The sequence below is a fragment of the Phyllopteryx taeniolatus genome, chromosome 13, assembly GCF_024500385.1.
Source record: "Phyllopteryx taeniolatus isolate TA_2022b chromosome 13, UOR_Ptae_1.2, whole genome shotgun sequence".
NCBI classification, from domain to species: Eukaryota; Metazoa; Chordata; class Actinopteri; order Syngnathiformes; family Syngnathidae; genus Phyllopteryx; species Phyllopteryx taeniolatus.
Window position 1 is genome coordinate 10,341,174 of NC_084514.1, and position 26,500 is coordinate 10,367,673.

The 26,500-nt window shown below is 44.3% G+C and overlaps 1 protein-coding gene and 1 long non-coding RNA gene across 3 annotated transcripts in view; one reads left to right on the plus strand and one right to left on the minus strand.

Moving 5' to 3' along the window:
• Positions 1–26,500, plus strand: part of grin3ba (glutamate receptor, ionotropic, N-methyl-D-aspartate 3Ba) — an 86,593-nt gene that overhangs the window by 42,001 nt on the left and 18,092 nt on the right. For both annotated transcript variants that reach the window (XM_061795827.1, XM_061795828.1), the window contains exons 2-7: positions 9,238–9,905; positions 14,431–14,927; positions 15,789–16,060; positions 17,316–17,552; positions 21,562–21,708; positions 22,840–22,985. In XM_061795827.1, coding sequence (XP_061651811.1) covers positions 9,238–9,905; positions 14,431–14,927; positions 15,789–16,060; positions 17,316–17,552; positions 21,562–21,708; positions 22,840–22,985 — 1,967 coding nt within the window. The remainder of the gene's footprint in view (positions 1–9,237; positions 9,906–14,430; positions 14,928–15,788; positions 16,061–17,315; positions 17,553–21,561; positions 21,709–22,839; positions 22,986–26,500) is intronic.
• On the minus strand, positions 983–9,398 carry LOC133488208 (uncharacterized). The gene is made up of 4 exons (XR_009791582.1): positions 9,272–9,398; positions 9,134–9,172; positions 8,938–9,042; positions 983–2,468 (listed from the first exon to the last, which is right to left on the minus strand). It is a non-coding gene; the product is annotated as an uncharacterized LOC133488208 (long non-coding RNA).

A 26,500-nucleotide genomic window follows, 5' to 3' on the forward strand; every position in this document is an offset into this window, starting at 1 on the left:
TTTTTTTTTTTACAATGCAATCGTGTCTTCCTCCGCCATACAGGCTCCTTACCTTTAATGGACTCTACGCGCTCATACCCGTCCATTCGGTCCAATCAAACGTAATTCGCAGCGTGCGGTAACGCGCTCCGCCTGCTGTTTTCCGTCCTCGAGCAGCCACCTCTCACACATCATACGCCGCAATCTGCTCTTCGTATTTTCAAATTTTTACATGTAATTTTTTAAAAAACTTTTTATGTCCTGCGCTGCTGCCAAATAGTGCAAATCATACTTCCCTGTCTTTTGCTGTGCGTAGCACCACAGTACCCGTAACCAATAATAACGGTGCATTATGTAATAATGTAATACATTTTCACCTCAAAAAATTGAGGCCTCATTTTGTCGGGAACCCTCATTTAGTGTAGCTTTCCAGCACATTTTCTTTTATAATAAATAACAATCTCCCCCTCCCAAATCAAAACCCCCCAAAATGTAATTGTATTGTGTTTTTTGACGAGAAAAATAGCACTTTATAATATTGTACCAACAATAATACACAATAAAAACATTCAGTCCTTACATAACTAAATAGAATTAAAAAGATTTAAACAAATTGTCACACTTTGCATTAATTAAATGGCCATTGTGCTGCTCCCCGCCTTGGCCACCTGGTGGCGGTATAAGACAGACAGACGGACAGATATACTGTACATGGACCTCTATACAGTGTAGACCTCTCAGCTCCTCGCAGAGGATAAAGAATAGATGACTGAGTACTGTTACATTGAATGTCTAAATGTGTTGCTGCCCCGTTTGTGTTCAAATATCAGTCGCTTAAAGGCTTATATATGCAATCCCCATCATGCGTTAGCATTAGCATTGAGCTAGTGGACTAAAGGCCTAGCTACACAACGTGTAACTCTCCCACATTTTCTAATGACTGATGCAATGTAAGAACTTGTTGGAAAATTTGGCAAACTTTATGACATTTTGCGTTCAAGGATTTTATTACAAAACGTGATGTTATTACATGAAAATGTATTTCATCAATACATAATGGACTGTTTTGACATTCCATGTACATTTTCTCAGATACTCGGCGTATGCTGGCATGTGTGTGTTCCAAAAAGTCATGAGTATTCAAGTCGAGCACACAGAAGAAAATTCACTCTTAACACCCAACACTAAAGGATAAATGCTCAGGACAATCTTTCAGAAACATCCAACAATCGTGCCTTTTCCGAATTTGATCACAAAGGAAGGACCCAATTGTTGATGTGTGGACCCTGCTTTAGACATCCCACACCAAAGGATAAATGCTCGGGATCATCCGAAAATCAGGCCTTTTCTGACTTTGATCGTAACGGAGGGAATATGCTTATTGGTATGCGTAGACCCATCTTTAATCAATGTCAAGATTGGGAAGAAAAACTCACTCTTAACACACACCCGCACCGCAGAATAAGCGCTCAGGATTATCTTTTCGAGACATCTGGGAATCGGGCCTTTACTGATTTTGCTGGCAAGAGAGCGAAAATGCTCAAATTCGGCCCGATTATCGGTATATGTGTACCCCGCTTAACACACCCTGCACCACAGGAAAATCAGGGTTGTGATTAGCTAAAGCTAGCTACCTGTTGCTTTGGCATGTCCTGGACAGTCTTTTTATGGTAAATGTGTTTTTATATATAAATATAGATTTAACAAAAAAAAAAAAAAGGGGGTAAGAGTGACTTGCATATCTCGTGTTTCATTATTTTGAGTTTATGGTGTTTGAAATCAGATTTCGCACCCTGCCGAGAGAACACACACACAGAGACACGCAACACCTCTCGTTCTCATTCAAGCTGCAAACTATCAGTCCCTTTTCACAAGTGCGGATATTAAACCCCACATATCAGTCTTCTTTGCCCGTCTTTCATCGCCAACATATATTTACAGCCGCTATCTTCCGCGTCGCGCCGCACGGACACCTGCCGAAATATGAATGTGTTCGCCGGAGTGTTGTTTTGGAATGCTGCCTCGCCCGCTTTCAATCCCGATCCCTCCTTCCTCATTACAAGCTTTGTTTACGGTCTGAGGAGGAAGCAAAGCGGCTATTCACGGGCTCGGGCAGGCGTCCACAACCTCTGCGCCAGCGTATCATATAAAACCATAAAAAAACGATGATTAAAGAGAATGTAAAGAAATACTGTATGTTGGTTTTATAAGGTGGAAAAAAAGGCTAACAAGACGTGGACATTTTTAAATACTAAACTAACATAGTAGCAAAATAAGATTCAAAGTTAAAAAAACAAAAAACAAAAAAACACTAACCACTACATGAAACATGAGGTGAATAGGAACGACAGCAATGACACAAAAATAGAGCAGACACCCACTGAACAAACTCAATACAAGACAACGAGGCACACCTGGACAAGACATGAGTGGCTGGAGGGAGCTGATTGGTTGACGCAAGGAGCAGGGATGATGTGACCAGATGCAGACTGAAACCAAACGAGAAGACAAAACACCAACATGAGACATATGGAAACAAGACATACAGTAACATGAAACGAAAATAAATATATTCAAAACAATACAAAAGTCCACAAACACAGATCATGAAAATAAGCCTGTACCGTATGGTTGAGATGTTACTTTATGGTTAAAAAAAAAAAAAGACATAATCATCACAAAAGAAGAAAAGTTACTTTTTCATATTATTTCATTGCTGTTTTTTTTTTTTAAACCAATGGAGACATTGCAGAAAACATGAAATATTACCGTAGTGACTATTCCTATTGTCATCACATCTGTGTACGTAGCAAGAGCACAACTTGATTTGAGTTTGACAACAACAAAACGTGTTCTAAATGTTAAATACAGCAACTCCCTTTAAAAAAAAAAAAATAATAATAATAATTTGCTGTCAAATGGCAAGCAAATAACCAATTATTTATATTCTTAATGTGCACTACTGATCGCGTAATTGTTTTTTTGTTTTGTACAGTGAGTACTTTTGCCGCCTCTGATGCGTGCGTGTGGCGGTATCGAAGTGAAAGGCGTCCACTCGGGAGCCGCGGTCAGCGTCTTAGAAGCCAACCCGAGCTCGATGCTCACCTGAGGCCTGCCTTTGCCGCGCGCCATCTCTTAAGGCTAAGCCTCGACTTCACAGCTTTAATAAGCTCTCAAACTGCAGGTGCTGCGTGTTGCTTTGTGTGCCGTTGTTGGGAAATCTATTTGTGTGTGTGTGTGTGTGTGTGCGAGCATCGGGTTGAAGCTTTCCGCGCTGACGCCTAAATAAGGAATGAGCTTAGTAACCGTGAGCTGCTCCCTTGTGTTGTGATCCGGCGCACCCGTGTCAGTCTTCTCGCTCCACGTAGCCCCGAGATCCTTGTGGGTTTACCGTGCTCACACCGGCGGCTTGTGCACGAGAATTTCTTAACCTGCTAGCTTTGTAACAATACGCCAAAAATCAAGGTTCGGCCTGTAGATTGGTTTTAATGTCACGGCTCAGTGTGTATAATCAGTAACTGTCATGATGTGTTGTTTTGGTTTTGTGTCACGTTACTTCTTGTTTTATTGTGACCTGTGTCCATATCTTATCTTGCTCGTTGGCCCTGTTCCTTGTGTCAACCAATCAGCTCCCTCCAGGTGTGCCTCGTAGTCTCGTCAGATATATTGTGGATCCTGGTGTCTTTCAGTCTATGTCTGTGTCATTGCTAGACTTTACGCCGTTCTGATCGGTTTGATCGGTATCGGCCGATAATTAGCATTTTATACTGATCGACTTTCATGTCATAATTCGCCGATCCGATCAATGACGTCACGTGTCTTGTGGCGCAGTACTGTAACTATCTGACAGCCAATACATTTTTTTCAATCTTGAAAAAACACGTCGTCGGTGTGTGACTATTTGGCGGTGTCTCAGACAAACAACGCGTAAGTTATTTGCAGTCTGTGCACAACTGAAGTACGTTGTGGGGAACGTCATCTAGATGCTTCAACACAGCAAATTTGATCGGGCACCTGAAGAATGTACACGAGGGTGGAGCGTGCCGCGTCCAAGCAACGCAGCGCGGAGGGAAAAACAACAACAAAGGAAAAGTCAAACGGACGCAAACGCTGGACAACACCCGTCCATATAGCCGGCCGGGACAGTGAGCAAGTTAGAGTAAGCATGTCATTAACAGTATTTGATAAAGTAATTTCATTACAGTAAGTTAGCACCCATTATTTCTGTCATGTTGTAATGTTGATCTGACCTACACTTATGTCAGTGGCCAATCCTTAAATGCCCCCTAGAGGTCATTGATGTTTTCACTTTTGTCTAAAATGCTAGAGAATAATTCTGAAGGTACAGTACTCAGTATACAGTACACAAGTACATACAATAAATGAACAAGCCATGTAAATAGACACATTGCTCCATCTTGTGATCGGATCGGCGATCGGTTATCGTTTTTTTAAACTTGCTGATCGGTGATCGGCCTCAAAAATCCTGATCGTGTAAAGCCTCGCCATTGTTGTCGCTTTCTCGCGTCATGTCATGGCAAGTTATCGCTGCACTTTGTAGTGTTGAGAGTTGTGGTTCCCTTTGCTGCTTTGTTACTTTGAGTCGTGATTAATTTGGGACTTTTTTAATTTAGTATTTAGATTTTTCTCCAGTTCCCTGTTTGCATTGTTTTAGGAAATAAATTCTTTTTTGGGGAATGGAGAGGGAGATTCATCTTGCCTAGCCTTCCTGCTTCTTCGCATTTGGGTCCTCCACCATTTTGCCACCATCACCACAAAAACCTCACAATCGTCAAACACGCTGGGAAAAAAAAAAAAAAAAGCTGGGACAGGGTCATGTTTACCACTGTGTTACATCACCTTTTCTTTTAACAACATTCAATAAACCTTTGGGAACTGAGGACACTAATTGTTGAAGCTTTGTAGGTGGAATTCTTTCCCATTCTTGCTTGATGTTCAGCTGTTCAACAGTCTGGGGTCTCCGTTGTCGTATTTTACGCTTCATAATGCGCCACACATTTTCAATGGAAGACAGGTCTGGACTGCAGGCAGGCCAGTCTAGTACCCGCACTCTTTTACTACGAAGCCACGCTGTTGTAACACGTGCAGATTGTGGTTTGGCATTGTCTTGCTGAAATAAGCAGGGGCGTCCATGAAAAAGACGATGCTTGGATGGCAGCATATGTTTCTATAAAACCTGTATGTACCTTTCAGCATTAATGGTGCCTTCACAGATGTGTAAGTTACCCATGCCATTGGCACTGACACAGCCCATACCATCACAGATGCTGGCTTTTGAACTTTGCGTCCATAACAGTCTGGACGGTTCTTTTCCTCTTTGGCCCGGAGGACACGACGTCCACAATTTCGAAAAATAATTTGAAATGCGGACTCGTCGGACCACAGAACACTTTTCCACTTTGCATGCGTCCATCTTAGAGGAGCTCGGGCCCAGAGAAGTCGGTGGTGTTTCTGGGTGTTGTTGATAAATGGTTTTTGCTTTGCATAGTAGAGTTTCAAGTTGCACTTACAGATGTAGCGCCGAACTGTATTTACTGACATTGGTTTTCTGAAGTGTTCCTGAGCCCACGTGGTGATATCCTTTACACATTGATGTTGGTTTTTGATGCAGTGCCGCCTGAGGGATCGAAGGTCACGGGTATTCAATGTTGGTTTTCGACCTTGCCGCTTACATGCAGCGATTTCTCCGGATTCTCTGAACCTTTTGATGATATTATGGACCGTAGATGATGAAATCACCTAAATTCCTTCCAATTGTACATTGAGGAACATTGTCCTTAAACTGTTGGACTATTTTCTCAGGCACGTGTTCACAAAGAGGTGAACCTCGCCCCATCTTTGCTTGTGAATGGCTGAGCAATTCAGGGAAGCTCCTTTTCTACCCAATCATGGCACCCACCTGTTCAATCTTGTCTTTGTAGTGTATTCAATTAAATATAGGTTGAACATGGTTTGCAAATCAGCGGCACGGTGGCCGACTGGTTAGAGCGTCAACCTCACAGTTCTGAGGACCTGGGTTCAATCCCCGGCCCCGCCTGTGTGGATTTTGCATGTTCTCCCCGTGCCTGCGTGGGTTTTCTCCGGGCACTCCGGTTTCCTCCCACATCCCCAAAAAAAACATGCATGAATTGGAGACTCTAAATTGCCCGTAGGCATGACTGTGAGTGTGAATGGTTGTTTGTTTCTATGTACCCTGTGATTGGCTGGCAACCAGTTCAGGGTGTACCCCGCCTCCTGCCCGATGACAGCTGGGATAGGCTCCAGCACGCCCGCGACCCTAGTGAGGAGAAGCGGCTCAGAAAATGGATGGATGGATGGATGATTTGCAAATCATTGTATTCTGTTTTTATTTATGTTTAACACAACGTCCCAACTTCATTGGAATTGGGGTTGTATTAAAAGTATTATATTCATCCCAAAAAATACATTGAAAAATATTAGAGCTATAAATTAATATAAATAAATACAAAATTAAAGTCAATCCAATTTAAAAATTAGATAATGACATCCAATAGTTACTTCAAGGGGCCCTCGACCAGCATTTGCGCAAGGCCTAAACATGTTTTCAACATACAGTAAACATAAATTCTCGAGTGTGTGTACTGCATTTATATTTGCAAATCGGCAGCCTCCCTCAACCTCGCATGAAGTCCAGCTCATCAGAATAACGGCTCGCATCCAAGGCTGCTAATTTGCGTGAGAAAGGGCGTTGGACTTTATTTTACACCGGAATAATGCTGACGTTCCCCCTCGCTTGCTTATCGTGCATTCTTCGCGCTCGCAGATGGGGGGGGAAAAAAAAAAAAAAAAAGAAGAAGGGGTAGCGTGCATACAGATGCTCAGAGGTCAGGGACATTTAACATTTAACGTGTGCTATCTTGCTCATCTGCTAACGTTTGTTACAGTTTGGGTTATTAGAAGTCAGAAATGTGTCGTAAATAAACATTTGTTACAGTCCACTTGCAATGGGGCCTAACTGGGGCAAAGTGACAATCCAGTGGAGAAACTATAGCCTCATATGTGATTTTTGCATAGACTTCGTTGCACTTTCCTGTAATGTCTATATATATTTGTTTCTTCAAGTGTTTCATGTTATGGTCCGGAACTCTCGTCTCATCTCGCATCTGCCTGCTCCATTCATTTTAACGGCTGATATACTATACAGTATGTAGGTAAAAGGTAGAAGTTTGTACCAGGCAGCTTTGGGGTTCGAGCATTTCATTCATCGGCATAAATCAACCCGTCGGTCGTAAATGTTTCCTGCGATGTGGCACGTATTCGTTTACTTGAGGATTTCAGCCTCTGTTCTTGACTACTGGAAATATTGGAAGCGGTGGTGGTGTTCCGAGTTCAAAGATGTCCATCTCGTCCCGTCTTATTTTCCACGCGTACCCGGGGAGTGCCTAATGCCTCCGCCTGCATTAAATCAAGCGTGTCTCGGCACACTTCAGTCACTTTTTCTCTCTGAAGAGACTCGGCGGTGGGCTGCTTTTGTTTACTCCCGTGTGGGGCATTTCCATTTGAATGAATGTGTCCAATCTGCACTTTTTGTGCGAATATTTCATCTTTAAAGACTCACAGGTGACATAGGAGTATATGAGTAGTGTGGGTGTGTTTATGCAAGCGGCGCAAATCTACACAATGGGCGTTCGATCACGGCTTTTTACGCGGACGCTTACAGATGAATGCGTTTGCCGACGTTTGTTGATGTGCGTTCGGTGAATTCTTAATCCCGTCAGCCAAAGGTTTGTAAAGATGAACTTTGGACTTTCCATATATGAAAGATCAACCTTGCCCGGAGCGCTGACAGGATGAAATATTGTCATCCTCCCCAAAGGAAGGGGTTGTTGGAGGAGGGTGGGGGCGGGGGGGGTGACTTCCATCTGTGTGCTGCATTCAAGGACAACAGTGTTATCCAGTTTGGAAGCGTATGAAACGGGCCAGTGTTGTCGCTGGGGTGGAGAACTGCGCACGCGACTGTCACCCTGCCAAGCCGACTGAGATGCGGCGGATTAAGCCGGGTGCGCGCACAGCGATCAGCCTGAATTTGAGCACTTTGCCTCTTTTGCAATCAAAGTCAGCAAAGACCTGATCATCAGAAGTCTCTAAAAGATTATCCAAAGTGATTATCCTCTGGTGTGGTATGTGTTAAAGGTGTACACCCCCCGCCCCCGTCCCCGACCTATCTGTTTGGAAAAGAGTCGAGGCCAACAATCATAAGCGTTAAACATATTCAATACTGATAATCACAAATTCTAATGTGTGTGGTTAACACCAAGTTGTGACGTAAAATGGAACAAAAACGATTAGTAAGTGGATTAAGCACACCCACCGACAATTGGGTCAATTTGAGCATTTTCCCTTCATCATAAATGTGAAAAATGTTCAATTTTTACGATGGTAAATCAACACAGAGATTCCGTGATTGAAAACACGGTGAAAAGGTGCATCATCTTACACACATACCGATCACCGGGCCGAGTGTGAGCATTTTCCCCCCCATCCTGATTTTTTTTTCTTCCACTACAAAGTTGCCTATGTGACTCATTGACTTTATCATTTAAGTCATTTGATTTGATTGTTTTTGCGCCGGGCCTTGTGACGAACAACTGCGGCAAGCGTCGATTTATTTGCTTATTTATTTCTTTTTGTTCCACCAGCGCTCATAAACAGTGCGGTTAATGTGATTTGATGTCATTCAGCTCGCAGTGTGTCTTCTTGCTTATCTGCGAATCTCTTTGGGCCTCTTTTCTCTCTCTTCAATCAAATGTTTCGTCTTTGGAACGTGCTTATTTTCATGCTCTGAAGTCCGCAATGGAAATTTACCAGAGCAGGCTGCTTGCTACACGTTAGCGGATGATCATAAAGTCTCGCCGAGGCGGCGTGTGGCTCGTGTTGGAACGCCCTGTTCCTGCGGCTGCGGGGCGGTCCGCTCACCTGCCTCGCAGTTCTCAGGTTCAGGGTTGGAATCTCAGCTCCAGTGAGGAGTTTGCACGTTGTCTCCGGTTTTCCGCTGGAGAGCCTCCAGCTCAACGCGCGACTCTAATTAGGAAAAGTGCGACAGAAAACGGATAGATGGATAGACTGCTTGGTTGCAAAAGAGACAAAAGAAACGAAAAGAAACCGTTTTTACCGCTTGTAAATCGGAGGCGGAGTTAGCCACTCTAAATTGCTGGTGTGAAGAGAAGAAGACTTGTTAACATGTTTGAAATTCTCTTTGTTGTTGTTCCACAACAGAACGCATTCCACCTGCAGATGTCGGCCCGCGTACCTCCGTCCTCCCTGGGCGGCCTGCTGCTGGCCGTCCTGCGGGGGGGCGACGGGGACCGTGGTGGCGCGGCCGTGCTCTGCCCCGGCTGGGAGGAGGGCAGCGACGGGCTGCTGTCCCACCTGCAGACCCGCGGCGGGGGCGCATGGCACCTGCGGGACGTGGTCAATCTGACCCACGTCTCGGGCACCGGCGGACGCGGCGAGGCCAGTGAGGAGAAGCGGGAGGACCAGAGGGAAGAAGAGGTCCTGAGGATCCTCTCCACGCGCTTACTGCGGGCCGCCTCGCCCGTCTCCAGCGTCCTGGTGCTGGGCTCGGACCCGGAGTGTCTCTCCTCGGTGTTGCGGGCCGCCCGGCGGCTCGCCCCGTCGCTGCCGGCCCTGCGGTGGATCATGGGGTGCCCCCTGTCGCCGGACTCCCTGCACACCTTGGGGGGTCCTCTCGGCCTGTTGGCGTACGGGGAGGTCGGACGCAAGCCCGTCAGCTTCTACATCCGCGATGCGCTGCAGCTGATTGGCCGAGCCGTCACCGCGGCTGCCGTGGCCAGACCCGACTTGGCGCTGATCCAGAACGTGGTGAACTGTTACGACAAAGCGACGCGACGGGAACCGCCTTCTTCGGGACAATACCTGTCCAGGTACGCATGCACACGCGCACACACACACACACACACACATACAAAATACAGGCGAATAAGTATGACATCATTAATCCACAATTTCTCATCCAAACTGAATGCATTTTTTTCCATTTTCATATTATCAAAATATATTCTTCTCATCATGAATCAGTATGAACATTTTCAATACAAGTGTTTGATGATGTCTTTCAATACATTATGTGAAATGTGAGTTTTCTTTTATTTTTTTTCCACTAACAGTGAATGTAAATGAACGGAATATTTTTTTTTTCTGTGATCAATATGTAAATCCTCAACAAAATTGTGTTCCAGTTTAACTGGCTTGCTAAACGATTTTATTAATATAAAAATATGTTTCCTAAAAATCATCATCGATTTGTGAAATGTCATGAAAATGTAACAGGGTTAAGGGGTTAGCCTAACCTAACCCCAATTCATTGAATTTTGAAGGAAATTGTATTTCTTTTGGCAACAGCAGTATGAAATTAAAATGTTTAATATCCTATCCCATATGTCAAAAACTCTTCCTCAAAAATAATGTTCTTAAGCCGGTTTGCTCGGTAAGTAGCGTCTAGCGTAAATGTGTAGCTAGCTCTTAGCTTTCTGAGTGACAGCTTTTGGTCGTCGTCGGCGCTTCGGCAGCGTCACTTCACTTCCTGGAGATTTCAAAGCGAGCCTCTGAGAGCTTCCAAGGGCTTCTGTCAGGCTGCCGTCTTTTCACACAAACACACATGCACGCACGCGGTTTTGAGCTACATATTAAGCCATTAATATTTTGCACTTAAACCCGAACAAAGCTGCCATCCTGTCGTGTTTACACAGCTCTCGGTGCTGCGTGTGACGCGCGGAAACATCGACGTGACATCGCGTGGACTCTCTCCATTCTGACAGATGATAGGGAGGTTATTTTTAAGAAGGCACAATGGATCCTATCCATTTTTTATTTTTTATTTTTTTACCGGGTGGTGAGGGAGGAGGATTTGCATCAGGAGTGATGCGAACGCCAGCTGAGCCGCCATCATCGACAACATCATCGCAGAGTCTCGGCAGTTAAAGCGAGCGCGGGTCGCGCCAGAACAATTTAGAGGCGGAGGCTACGGGCAAGAACGAGTCAAGAGGGTGTTTACGGTCACAAAGCAATAGGAGCAGATGACTCCGTCGCCAGAAGGGGATGAAGTCGTTATAAGTCGTCCGCCGTGAAGTCTACGAAACGACAGGAAATGACATTTCGAAGTGGACCCGCAAACCACCGACTCGTCGTATTGTTTTTCTGTGGAACCTCACTAACTGTTCGCACAACAGACTGCATCCTTTGTTTCCTAATAAGACGAGAAACATTTCGTGTTGCGCTTCCCGAAACTGGAAATAATTCAGATGTTATATATTACTGTTCAACCCCACTGCGTATTGCACTTTTTCTGCATTTCCTAAAAAGAAGGCAAACTCCATGAAAACATTTAAGCTGTGAAGACATTACAGTTCAAACTGTCACTGTTGCGCTGGTCTGCGTTGTTAATGTCCTAAAAAGAAGACAAACTACTGATGTTGAACTTTCCTAAAAAGAAAAGACTTAAACATTACTACTCAAATTGTTACTACGGAACGTGTCCGTGTCGTTCATTTCCTAAAAAGAACACAAACTATTTATGTTGCAGTTTTATAAAAAGGAAATCGTTGGGATGTTGTGTATTCGTGTTCAAAGCTACTACGTGTTGCACTTGTCTGTCATTTCCGAAAAAAAGAAGATTCGGGATTCTGTCATTCTCGTTTACGCAAAGGACAAATAGATTGTTGTTTTTCATTTTGTTTCCTCACTGTCCCGAATGTGAACAAACTGTGACCTTTGAACCAAGGTATGCGCTGAAATGTGAATTTTGGCGTACCGTTCCATCCCTAGGACAGAATTGTAGGCAGGGAGGAAGATAAATATAAAGCTGTAAAAGAAAGGGGGGCAAGGTGCCGTACTGAGTCACCACGCCGAGAAAAAAAAAAAGTTTGGCTGCTGTTCTATTCCAGCTGCCTGTAATGATCATAAAATACAACGTTGCTTATTCCAGAGAGAGAGTTAAAGAAAAAATACACACACGGGGACAGGGGAAGCCGGAAGGGGAAGAAGAAACACACAAATTAAGTCGCAATGAAGTCGAAGCAGCCCAGAGGGGCAAAAAAAGAAATAAAAAAATGGTTGATGGCGAGAAATCTGAAATCGCTGCCATGTCGCCGGACACCGATTCCATCCCCGCGAGAGATTGAAAGCCCCGAAAACAAGCTCAGTCGGGCATCGTCCCCGAAGGGAATCAACTTTCCCCGCGGAGGAAGATGGAGCGATAAGACGGCGAGACGAATGCCTGAGACTCTCTGATAGAGTCATTACTTACCAGGGCCGCTTTGTTGACATTCACTCTTGAGCGTGGCGATGGGCGGGCCAGGTGTTATTGACAGGAAGCCATCTTTCTCTGACGCCGCCGGTGTAAATTATCAACATGCCCTGACGCTCGCACTCATCCATTAAAGGTGGCCTGCGGTGGCCCGGCACCAAAACATCACGGTGGAGGATCCGACGCTTATCCTGACACGAGAATCTCGAAAAGTGGAGAGAATGGACTTGGATGAAAGACGTGCGCTTTCATTTCTTGGTTAGCTACAGGACAAGAGTGTTGTCCGTGGCCCGGCACAGAAGCATAGTGAGAAAAAAGAAAAGGATTTCCTCTCATGAATCTCACAAGTGGAGAAAGGGGACTTTGAAAAGATGTGAGCTTTAATTTCTATCACGCAATACGGGACCAGAGCGTGGCCCGCCTCGATGAATCATCGGTCTTTTGGTATATGATGATTCAGCCGCGCCATTACCGTGAGTGATTTCGGCATCCTCGGCCGGGGAAGCGCTCGCGCTTTTATTGTCAAGGCGGCTGATGAGGAAACATAAGCGGCAGGCAACGGGGATGACACCAGGTGCATTTGGAATAAGGTTTTTGCAGAAGACAGATGATATAAATTTATTATCGCACCTTTGAAGTAAAGGAAACCAGAAGAATTCGCAAAGGGAAGAAGACTCGGAGCTGAGGTTAATGACCCGTTATGATCGAGCTAATCTTTTTATTTCACTGGGCATATCTCATGCTCAATGGGGAGGGGAATACATTCTATGCACGTCGATTCCCGTGTTGAGCCCACGACGGGAGAGTCTAAAACAAGGAAAGACGAGGTCATCGTTTTGCGGACATCGTCGGCGGTCCACGCACGGTTCGTCGCCGATATCCGAAGCGGTGATTCTTTAACATTTCAACAATCCGCTGTGTGGTTTCCAGTGACCCAACACTAATCTAGATCTGATCAAACATTACTCGTACGCGTTGGCATCGAGCATGGAATGCTAAGACACGAGCTAACGTTGCCCACGCGGTTCAAGAAGCCAGCGCAGATCCTTGTGGCGACCGGGATTGCTCCTCCTAATGTATTTCCCGGTAAAGAGCCCCGTGTGGAAGCCACCGGGCGAGTGAGGCGCATAACAATGTCTCGTCGGGCTGGACGTTTCCAATTCGAAGAAGACCCCGCGCTGCTCCACATTAACTTTTAATTCGGACTTTCCGGGAGATGCAATTCCCCCAACTGAGATGACTCGCGTGGCCCTCTGCAATATCCTTTTTAGCCTTTTGATTGCCTCTTCCCCAGTTTTCCATTCCTTCATTTGGTTTAAGTCGGGCTGTTTATTTTCCTGGCGGGAGGCTGAATAGCAGCTCCGGCCTTCCCGTGTGGAGTTTGCGTGTTCTGTTCTCTCCATCTTCTGTTCTATTCCAAAAACATTCATGTTAATTAACGAAAGTGCGACAAGTGTGGCGGCGGTCACACTAATTCAAACGCCCTTGCGCGAGATTAAGGGGCAACCAGTCCAGGCTGTGCCCCGACCCTTGGCCAAAGTCAGCTGAGATAGTCTCAACCACAGCCAAACCCTGTCCTTTTTGTAACTATGTTACTAGGTTTTAACTTATGTTTATTTTTAATCTGTCTTGTTTTTAATGGTGTGTGCAATGTCTTTTATGTATCCGTGAGCAATGTAAGCTGTTAAAAGGGCAACCGAATTTCCCCATGGGGATAAATAAAGTAGTCTTCACCCGCTATGTCATGGTTCATCGTCCGTGCCCTCACTATACGGAAACATTTTCAAGCGATCATTTTTTTTCCATTATACTTTCCGCCTGTAATGCCCTCTCATGTGGGAAATGAGAGCCACAGTCGCGTTTTGCACTTTGTTGAACATTAAAACCCATAGGCGCCATTAGTAAACTCACGCAGGAGCTGCTTTTGGCCACAGCTCACAGCCCAGACACTCACAAGCAAACTTGCCGATGTCGCATGCCAGCCCACGAGGCGCCGCCTCTTACAGGCACTTCTGCTATACACAGACACGACAATGTTTACAGTGTTTTCTATACATTTTAGGCACGCATTTATTTCTAATATGTATATGGGAGGGGTAAAATTAGAAACAAATATTGTTGTTTTTTCATGGTCTATGGTCTAGGTTTTTCCCCAACACCTCCTTTACCGGGGCCACAGGCTTGATCCAGGTGGACGGCGGCCTCTCCAGAGTACTTTCTTCACAGCTCTTCCACGTTTGGAGCCTCAAGAGGGGCGCCCTGGGCCAGCCGGCCTGGGTCACCGTGGGCCAGTGGTCCCGAGGCAGGTTAGAGTTGGAGGGCGGCGTCCACGGGTTGGTGGGAGGCTTTGGCAGCAGCCAGGGTCAAGGTCTCGGCGCTGGAGTGAGGGGAGGCGACGGTCAAGGGGATTTTCACGCCGGGGGACGCTGGAGGCCCGGGCTTTCCGTGGAGGGGCACCGTCTGCGGGTGGTGACACTGGTGGAGCACCCGTTTGTGTTTACTCGCGAGGTGGATGAGGACGGGCAGTGTCCGGCCGGACAGCTATGCCTGGACCCCAGGAACAACAGGTCGGACGTGATACAAGGACTCTTCAACCAGCTGCATAACCCCAATGCATCAGTGACAGACTGGGACGGCAACAGTAAGTTTGCTTTCAGCTTGGTTCTGTAGACCTTATTGATTACACACTGACAGACTGGACAGATCTGCATCCAAAGATCCCTTAGAATTTGACCCCTGAATTTTCATCTTACCAAGACATTTGACGAGCCCCCTGACCTAAACACTACCAAACACCATTAGGATAACATAGAACGAGTGAGCCCTGTCCAAATCAATTCCATACGTGCTTCCATTTTCACTTCCTCAGGTAGATTTCCTGAACTGAGGATCTGGACCAGGGTCACAAATCCTAACCTAAACCCGAACTCGAAACCTATTTGTAATCCTTCACCCTAACTCTAAACCATAACACCAAAACTCTAACCCCTATTCCTAAACCTAACACCAAACCCCCAACCCGAAACCTCAATACCCCAACGCTAACCCCAACCATGAACCCATAATTGCCAACCTTAACACCTTAACCCAAACCACTAATTCCCAATCCCTGAAACTACTCCTTAACCCTAAATCTTACCCTAATAGTCAACCCTATTCCTAACCCTCAAACATAACCCCTGACGACCATCCGCTAAGGATTAACATTAACATGGACCCTTAACCCTCAATTTAACCCCAAAATCTTAGCCTTTTCCCCAACCCTGAAATCCCAACCCTTGACCCCTAACATAGACGACATAATCGGAGCCTTCCCTCGAGACCAGCAATAAGGTGGCGCAGTCTGGCACCAAGTGTAGCAACAAATCAAAACTTATTTTGACTTGCAACACTTAACCAGCACCAGCTGAGTGTGAAAAGGGTATTACACGAGATTCGGCATTTATATCGCTGTTCCGAGCTTCATCGGAATTCAGTTCACGTCACCGTCTTCCCATTGCAGGCCTTGCAGACGACCTGCGCAAGTGCTGCTACGGCTACTGCATCGACCTGCTGGAGAAGCTGGCGGAGGACATGGGATTTACTTTTGACCTCTACATCGTCGGGGACGGGAAGTACGGGGCGATGAGCGGCAGCGGCCGTTGGACCGGCCTGGTGGGCGACCTGAGGAACGGCGTGGCGGACATGGCGGTCACCTCCTTTTCCATCAACTCGGCCAGGAGCAGAGTCATCGACTTCACTTCGCCCTTCTACTCCACCAGCCTGGGCATCCTGGTACGGTGGCCCGCGGTCATCATTAGTTCAATTTGGGGTATTTTTGGTATCCTAACGATGGCGAGGGCATACAGGGCATGTCCTGACAATGCGCTACCATCTCCAGCCAGCCAGTGGGGGGAAATATCGAAGTACAAAGACTATTTTTCAGGTTTACTTGATTATTCATTTCCCTGCGCCTTTTTACTTTTACTCCCTAAATTTGAAAACATATATCAGCACTTCCTGCTACTTACTTTTGTCAAAATAGTTTTTCAGTCACAGGGCACATGTAATCGAAAGTAAAAATAGATTGTTAGTCACAGAATGTGTGTACTTTTGCCACCTCTGGATTCAGCATCCAGTCATTTCTGCGAATGCGGTCCGCCACCCCCTGCTGCTTGATTTCACCCGTTGGCCCCGCTCATTCAGCAACAGGAGTTCATTAGCGAGTGAATAATTAGTTTCGCTTTACGCCGGGCCTATTAATTATGGAAATTCCAAAAAACGAGCAGCAGTTTAAGACGCCGTAACGGCTCAGAGAGGCGGGCGGGAGGAGACGTCTGAGCAGAGCCCTGAGGCACCCCGCCGTTATTCGTTTGATTTGTTAACATCTCCCCGTGCGGCTGACACACAGCAATGTATAATACGATCTGACAGTAGGGTCCCATTTCAGAATAAAGACTCATCTGTCTGTACGAAAAGGGAAAAACTCCCTTGCCCTTCCAAAGTAGATGAATTGTGCAAAAAGGAAAACTATGTGTATGGTTTTTACAAGCCAATTACGGCTGGCTGTGTTTACCGACAAGATATCTCAGGCTGGTGGTAAAAATATGACGCTGATACTGAAACGGTTCTCTCGAGGATTTTGGAGGCAAATGCAACACGAATTTCGGCGTGTAACTGGAGTATTTTGCAGCACTGGACTTGCAAAGGCTCTGACAAACTGGAATCACTGCCAAAGAATGTGGGAAAACATAATAGTTACAAGTTTGTCTTTTTGTCAAAATGACCACAAATGCATAACAATAGTCTGATGCACTCTGGGTTTTTATACTTAAACTAAAACTACAATCAACTGGCGCTTTTCGCTGGGGATAGGGACCAAGCTCTGCCACACATACAGAAAAAAACGCAAGCAATTGACAATCACCCCAAATGTTTGTTATTGCTTATATTAATAGTTTAAAGCACAGCTACACCCCAAAAATGTAATATCATCCCAAACTTATCTTCCTCCCCATCAAAGATTTTGACATATTTCGGGTTCTCCCAGGTTCGCAGTCGGGACACCGCCGCCCCCATCGGCGCCTTCATGTGGCCCCTGCACTGGTCCATGTGGGTGGGCATCTTCGTCACGCTGCACCTCACCGCACTCTTCCTCACCCTGTACGAGTGGAACAGCCCCTTCGGCATGACCCCCCACGGGCGCAACAGGGTGCGCGTCTTCTCTTATTCCTCCGCGCTCAACCTCTGCTACGCCATCCTGTTCGGCCGCACCGTCGCCACCAAGGTAACATTGCAATCATCCCTTTGATCGATGGGAATTTTGTTTAGATCAGGCGGGATAAGGAAGGGAGGAAAGGCAATAGGACAAAAGCAGTTAAGGTAATTCAGAAGAGGATTTAGGAGGGGTTTGCAGCACAATGAAAAAAAAAATACAAAAATATAAACGGGGAGCAAAGAAGATTGATTGAGGGCGAGGTTAGATGTTAGGCAGTGATGAAGTAGGGAGCCACGGGGAGGATAATGCAAGGGTAATTGTCTCGACAGAGATTGGAAGAGTTATGACCGGCATGATTGGGGTGGATGAAGTTGGGGGGTGGGGGTTTGGGGGGCGCAGTGAAGGTCAACTCTCCGAAAGAGTCGCACAAAGTTTGAGACTGGTGAGAGTCCCGAAAGAAACAAAGGGAGCCATGAGAGCGGTGACGGAAGGCTGTCCGCATCGTGTTTAGAGGTTAATCGAGTAAGCGGAGATGAGAAACTGAACTGGCTCAGGGTGACGATGAGGGTGGTCATGGTCGTGTTAACGGGAGCGACCAATACTTTCTTTCCGCTCTCTCTTTGCAAAATGCATCGCCGTTATTATTTACGAGCAGGCCCTCAGGTTCCCTGACAGATTTGAGGCCGAAGTGAATAAAACAGCACAGTTCCTAAAAGTATGCGCTTCTGAGCAACGTGGGTAATGTAAAACTTTATGCACTTCAGGCCCTCAAACGTCGATTGGCCCAGCGCTGACTATCAAATGCAAATGGTAGTGATCGTCAATTCACTTGGCGAGAAGCTTGTCGAGGTGGCCCTGTCCTCTGTCTGGGAAAATTCTCCAGCCATGTCAACCTTGAAGGAGACCTTATGGTAGACTTGGTCAATGAAGATCGCCGCAATGTCCGATTTCGCTATATTGGACTGCCGTGCGTGATTTACTGGTTGAAATACATTCCCACCCTCACCGATGGTCACAAGCAAAATTCTGTCAAATACAAATGACAGGAATTAGTTTCCTTCACTGAGTGTCAGTAACAGTTTGAAGTGTAATGTCTAACAGCCACCTTTGGAGGTGGGTGCGAGGAGCTCGCTCAGAGAAAAGCCACGGCAGGTGCTTCGGGCATCTGTTATCTGCAGATGCCTCCCTGGTGGGGTTTCAAGGCAGGTCCTTGTAGGAGACGTCAGCCTAGACCTACGACCCTCTGGAAGGAATCTCTCTCATTTGGCCTGGGAACATCTCAATAACCTCCCGAGATTTCTTCCCCCAAAACTTTGACCAGGATTACAGTGAAGGAAAATGAACGGATAAATATCTTATCTTATCTTTTCAATCTTAATCTTATACTCCCAATGAAACTGTAGAAGTTGGCCAGAGACAGGTCTGGGCATATCCAAACGGTTGGGACTGTGTCTCTCAAATGGCCTGGAAACAGCTCCGGTAGCCTCGCGAGACTTCTTCCCCATGACTCTGACCAGTATAAAGTGGAGGAAAATGATTGGATAAATGCATTATTCTATCTTAAATCTTGTCAATCTTAACGTTATCCTACCAATGGAGCTGGGGAAATTAGCCAAAGACAACTACTGTAAGTACCCACCCTGGTTACGTGTTCCGGGCATGTCAAACCGGTAGGAGACATTGGCGTAGAGCTATGACACTCTAGAGCCGGGCTGTCAAAGTAATTTTTGTCACGGGCCACATCGTAGTTATGACTTCCCTCGGAGGGCCGTTATGACTGTGAACCCGTATGAAGAAATTATCACCTCACAATTAGATATACACAACAAATTGATGAACAACTAGTTGTGAAATCAGAAGCCTCTAAAAACATATTTTTAACTACTACATTTCTTTTCAAAGAAGGATTGGAAACAAAAATGCTTGCAATATCTCAACATCACTACATTGGAACATTATTAGCAATTTTTATTTGCTTTCGCGGGCCACATAATGTGAGATGGTGGGCCGGATCTGGCCCCCGGGCCACCAGTTTGACACCTGTGCTCTAGAGGAACCATGTCTCCCAGTTGGCCTCGGAACACCTCCCTAGACGTCTTCCTCCATGACGCTGACCAGTATAAGCGGAGGAAAATGAATGGTTAAACTAGTCCAGATTTAGTTCAAATCTCTGCAATTTGAATCTAAACTTCCGGATGGCGCTGGAGAAGTTCCAGGCCGGAGACGGGACGCCTCCCCGGTTACGCACGTCTGGGCATGTTCAACACTGGGATGGGAACACCTCCGTGTCCTCCAGAGCCTTCCTCCCCCAACACTCTGAAAAACAGACGGATAAATAGATCATTCTTGTTCAAAGCTTGTCAAGCTCGTCTTGGCAGCCATATTGCTGAACCTCAAGTAACGCAAGGTCATTTTCAGCGTTTGAAAAGCATACGCTCGCTCAAATTTATGCACGTTCACAAATCCCAATATGCGACTTCAATGTCATTCTCTTGAACGTCCTGCCGTGAGTTGGCAAGCCATCATAATAAACATACAATCCCCTCCCGTGTCCCAAGAGAAAGTCTCGCAAATAACTCAGGGATGAACGAGAACAGAGGCCCGAGTTATTAGGGAGACCTTGGCCTAATTGAAAGGTCGTGCCTTTGATCCTCACTGATGAACAGACTTGCCCCCATTAGCAATCTCGCCACCCGTGAAAACGACCTCGCCGGAGCGTCTCTCGCGCCGCGTCACACCCAAACAATCACTTTCTGAGCGGGGCCGACCCGGCGACGTCGTTAAAAAGCTGCCAAGGAAGGCTCTTAAATCCAATTAGCTGCTCTAACTTACAGTGACATACAGTATTAGTGTTGAGACAAGGTTTCAGCAACATTTGAACATTCTTAACTGTCAAACGAACAAAATGAAAATCTAAGTGCCCATTTCTGCTTCTGTAGTGATCGTGTTATGAGGTTTGCCAGTGTCTCATTTACCGAGGTCTGGTGTTATGTACTACACTCTCTCTCTCTCTCTCTCTCTAAATTTTGTACTCATTTTAATTTGGAATAAGTCATCCTTTTCTCCCGTCCCCAAAAAAAAAAAAAACTAAAAGAAAAAAAAAGTAAAAAACAAAAACAAATGGAAAAAAATAATAATTCCACCCCCCCTTTTAAATCTGTGAATAGGCGAATACGCAGGTGCCGAACTGCGAGTGTGGAGGGGTGCACTCTATTTGAAATAATCTACATTTAAAATTGTTTTTATTAAATTTAAAAAAATCCACTGCATTGTATTTTCTACAGGGAGAGCGCTGGAGCACAAAAAGAAACAAACGTGACTCCCTCGTGTACTTTGAAGATAAGGTGACCTTTGTTGTTACATCACTAGAGTAAGGCCGCCATTGAGGTTAGGGGCTGATGAATGTTGTGCTGTTCCGAGACATTTCCCATCATTTCACCTTGTAATAAGCGATTACGACCCGGCTTTACGGTGAAGTGTCGAGCCTTTACAACGACAGAAAGTCGTCCCATCTTCTGTTACATGAGGTGGATTTTAATTGGTGGAATAAATGATTGGCTTTCATTGGGTGTAGGGTGTTGGGGGGGGGGGGGGGGGTTCTCTCCCCCAGGCTGACAATTTCATGGCGAGATGTTTCCAGGGTGCCTTCCAAACAGTCCCCCTTTTTTTGGGCTGTCCTTTAATACGCCAAGTCATCTTTTTTCAATTAACTTAATTGGGTGCTAATGTGGGATTTGTAAAAAGGATAGAGATGTTTAAGTGTGGAACTCAACTTGTGTCAATACCTGGAAGGCTCCCCTTTTTTTTTTGTTTTTTTTTTGACATATTTGTCCTTCAAATAAGAAAATGTGACTGAGAAAAACATGGTCCTCACTTTTTCTACTCTTCTTGGAAGACTTTCTGCAAGATTTGCCTCCCGGAATGTTAGTAACATGTCATTCACGCGATGGCTTCTCTCGACCAGTAATTCAAGATAACCACCGTCGCACAACAGAAATAAGATGACTCGAAGTAATCCACAGTCAAACTAAATTCCACCAGTCTCGTAACGCCTTTTGTTGTCACCGCCGCTCTTCAGACTCCCAAATGTTGGACGGGCCGTTTCCTGATGAACCTGTGGGCCATCTTCTGCCTCCTGGTGCTGTCCAGCTACACAGCAAACCTGGCCGCCGTCATGGTTGGCGAAAAAACCTTCGAGCAGGTGTCGGGAATCCACGACGAAAAGGTTAGACTTGCTGTGTTAGACTGACCCATAACTCAAACCTGTGAGGAAGTGTATTAGACTGACCAATAACTGGAACACGTTAGTATGTTTATTAGAGTAACCAATAACTCTGAATCCCATGTGTATTAGACTGACCAATAACTGGAACATGCTAGTATGTTTATTAGAGTAACCAATAACTCTGAATTCCATGTGTATTAGACTGACCAATAACTGGAACATGTTAGTATGTTTATTAGAGTAACCAATAACTCTGAATTCCATATGTGTATTAGACTGACCAATAACTGGAACATGTTAGTATGCTTATTAGAGTAACCAATAACTCTGAATTCCATATGTGTATTAGACTGACCAATAACTGGAACATGTTCGCATGTTTATTAGAGTAACCAATAACTCTGAATTCCAGATGTGTGTTAGACTGACCAATAACTCTAACATGCTAGTAAATGGATCAGATCGACCAATAGCTGGATTATGTTAGTAAGGTTTTTAGCGTAACCAAAAACTCAGAATTTTGTATGAGTACTAGACCGACCAAAAACTCATACCTGTTTGTAAAATTATTAGACAAAACAATAACTTTAACCTGTTGAGTGGATTGGACTGACCAATAACTCAAACCTCTTATTAAATGCATTAGACCGACCAATGACTCAAGTCTGTTTGTAAGTCAAAGATCATTAGACTGACCAATAAATCCAACCTGTCTAAGTGTTTTAGACCGACCAATAACTCCAACCTGTTCGTAAGTGTGACTTAGATAAAAAAATAACTTGAACCGTATGACACTAACAAATAACTCCAATGTGTTAGTATTTGTCTTAGACTGACCAATAACTGAAGCATGTTTAAAAAGTGTATTAGACGGGGGGAAAAAACTTGTTAAAAACACGTTAAGTGCATTTGACCAATAACTCAAACCTGTTATTTAGTGTATTAGACTCACCAATAACTCCAACATGTTCCTAAGTGCATTAGACCGAACAATAACTCAAAGACAACATAGCCTCCATGAAGCGTGTGGCGTTGTATTCGAAAAGACTCCAAAAACACAACAAAATGAAGCGCTGTGACTACCTTCTCTGTGACTAACGACTTCCTGGGACGCCTCACTCCCTCCCGCAGCTGCACCATCCCTCGCTGGGCTTCCGATTCGGGACGGTGCGGGAGAGCAGCGCCGAGGACTACATGAAGAAGAGCTTCCCCGAGATGCACGACTACATGCGACGCTTCAACCAGCCCACCACCCCCGACGGGGTGCAAATGCTCAAGTAAGACTTGCAGGGGATCTGGATTACACCCAAAAGTAACTCCAATCAGGCCATATAAGTCTATCCAGTGGATCCATAACTCCAAAATGTCGGCATGTGTTTTAGAGTAGCCAATAACTCCAACCTGTTGGCAAGTGTATTAGACCGACCAATAATGCCAACCCTTTTTGTAAGATCTGTTGGTAAGTGTATTAGAACAGTAAAAAACTTGCACATCCATTCGAACAACTCATAACTTGAACATGTTAGAACGTTTATTACAACATAAAACCCATATCTCAGTCAGAACGACCAATAACTTACGTTAGTAAGTATATTGAACCGACCGATTACTTGAACCTGTTAGCAAGTCCATTCGACATGCTAGTAAGTTCGACCAACCAATAGCCTGAATGTTTTAAAATGTGTATTAGACCGACCAATAACTCCAAAATGTTGTTAAGTGTATTAGACTAGCCAATAGCTCAAACGTGTTAGTTTGCATGTTAGTAAGTGTACTTCCCTGACCAATAACTTGAACATGTTGACTCGTGTATTTAACTGACCAATAATTCTAACGTGTCACTACGTGTATTTGTCCGACCAATAACTTGCACGTTTGTATTAGACGGACAAATAACTTGAACATATTGGTAAGTATATTGGACTGAACAATAACTCAAATCTGTTAGTAAGCATAGTAAAATGACCAATATATGGAACAAGTTAGTAAGGCTATTAGACTGACCGATAACTTGAACCTGCTTGCAAGTAACAACTCAAACATGCTCAAAGGTATATTAGACCGACCAATAAATGTTAAAAGGTGCATTAAACCGAGCAGTAACTTGAACCTGTTAAGTGTAATAGACTGACCAATAATTCCGCCCTGTCAGCGGGTCCCCAAATCGGGTTGTTGCTGCGTTTGTGTGTATGTCAAACGTTATCAGATCCGCTTTCTCATGCGTAACAATTCAATTTCCTTTTACATTTTTATATCCTGCCAACAAAAAACAAACAGGGAAGAACACAGTGGCACGCATCCTTAACGGAAATCTTTAGTTAAAAAAAAAACAACAACAACACGTAGAAAAAGCTTGTGCAAAGTTTGCAGGATGAAGACAAACACAATAAACAACTTTGTGTAAAGATTAGCCCTCAGATAGCCCGAAAGACAAGAAGATGAAAAGCCAGGAAAAAAAAATATATATAACCTTGAAGTGACGCAAGCACAAGACGATTGGCCGTGACAGGACGTGACAAATCATAAACGAAGACGCTTTTTTTTTTCTTAGAGACACACAAAAAAAAAAAAGGTTATCGCAGAGTTCACGCAAATAGTTAAATGAAATTATTTAACGTTTATGCCCTATTGGAATGATAAAACAGACCTCGAGACTGTGCGGGGGGGACACACAAGCAATTAACTGAAGGTTAAAAGGTCAACTTTTTAACAACGCGGTCTGGACAATTTAGGGATGAAAAAGTTGTTTTAATTTCTTCTATTCATCTATTATTATTATTATTAATAATAATAATAATATTTTGTACCTCAAAACACAATTATCTGACAACATTTGAGAACACTTTTTTTAAATAGATAATAATGTGAATATGAATAGTAATATGAAAATAAATGAATAATACATTCATTAATAATTTCAGCACAGTCTCTTAAAATATTAATGACAATAAATCAATTAATTACATGTCTGAATTCAACCTGCCTGCTAAAATTTAAATTAAAAAGAATGATAATATGAATATTCATATGCAAATATTTCTTTACTGAATAATATAACAATAATCATGAGTAACTCCAACCTGTAAGTCTATTAAACCGACAAATAACTTCAAGCAGTTCGTAAGTGTATTGGACCAGAATACAACTCGAACGTGTTTAGTTTGACGAGCAGCGCCAAAAAAAGCCAAGACGACCGAGACGATCGGATCACAGCGCGGATCCGCCGCGCTGTGATCCGAAGGGCCAAAGAGTCCCCCGGAGCCTGGACCTGAAGGCTCACATCAAACGGGCGTGTGCGCGCCATCAGAAGAAATGAAACACAAAGGCTTCCCTGCATCCTCCGGTCAAGCGTGCGCACTGCGATGCGCGCCGCTCAGGTGGAGCGTCGGGCGACTTCAGTGTGTTTACGTCCCCGCAAGAAACCCTTGTCTCTCCTTTCTTCTCCTCCGTGTTTCTTCTTCGTGGCTGACAGGCCTCGCTGGAGGTAAACAATAAAACACCGCTACTCTGCTCTGCTAGCGCAGCAAAAAAAAAAAAAAAAAAAAAGCTCTGGAAAGTCAGCCTTTTGTCTGCCGGTAAACATTGCCAAACTTGAACGGTGATAGGTTGCGCATTTTGAATTTGCTGGTTTATTGACGCATGCCGCTAACCGCCAAAACCCCCCAAAAGATGTTTCATTGCTCCCATCTGAAGTTTAGCGTCAAACTAAACTTCAAACTAAGAGAATTACACGTCCGGCATTTAAAACAGACGCATAGCTTTACATCGCTCTTCAGTCTAATGCTAACAAACAATGCCATACGCCATAGGCGAGCTAACTAATAGCATCGCTGTCACGTTGTTACGACGGATATCTGAACACAAACGGTGTTCATTTGAACCGTTTGATGGGTTCCGAAATGGATTTAGTAGTCATTACATAATCCTGCAGACACACAAAGAACGATTAATGGCCTTATAGAAAATGTCAACGTGGGTTTCATGTTGTTGTGCTTTGCCAAGTAATTGTTTTTTTGTTTGTTTGTTTGTTATTTTAAACGCTTTAAATCCACTTTATTGCGGTGACACTTATCTCCAGCCGACCGTCGTTGGCCGGCAAAGAGGAGCGCTCTATAATTAGAGGTCAATTAGGTTCAGGCGGATCAATAGGAAAGCGGACGAAGAAGAAGAAGAAGAGTCTTTGGCAGTGTGTCCAAAGTCTTATCGGCTTGCCACGGAGGCTGTCAGTTTAGCTAAGTGATATATGTGTTTACACAAGGATGCACTTAATGGCGTCCACCGCTTTATATTTACGCTTTAGTGAAGCTATGTTTGGAGACGCTTAATCAAAATCTTATGATGCGTCTTTGTGTGTGCGTGTTGTTGGTAAGGGTCAGATCCTCGTACTCTACATGCCTTTAGCGCGGGCAAAAATGGCAGCGATTTGATTTTTATCCAATTTTATTTTTAAGTGCACATTAAAAAACATTTATTACAAATGTATTTAAATGTTGATTTATAACGTTTGAGAGTATATATTTTTTTAAATAATTTAGATTTAAAAAAAACATTTTTGGCAGAAACATTTGAATAAATATTTGGAAAAATCACTATTTTTATTGGTTTTTTTTTGTTCAAATATTAAATTCTTTTTAAATATTGGAAAAAAAAATTGCTAATAAAAAAAGAAAAAAGATTTACATTTGAGAAGAAAATGTTGAATTTATAAAATATAATTATTTTGTATATTAAGCATGCATGATTTTTATTCATACATTCATTCATTCATCTTCCGTTCCGCTTATCCTCACTA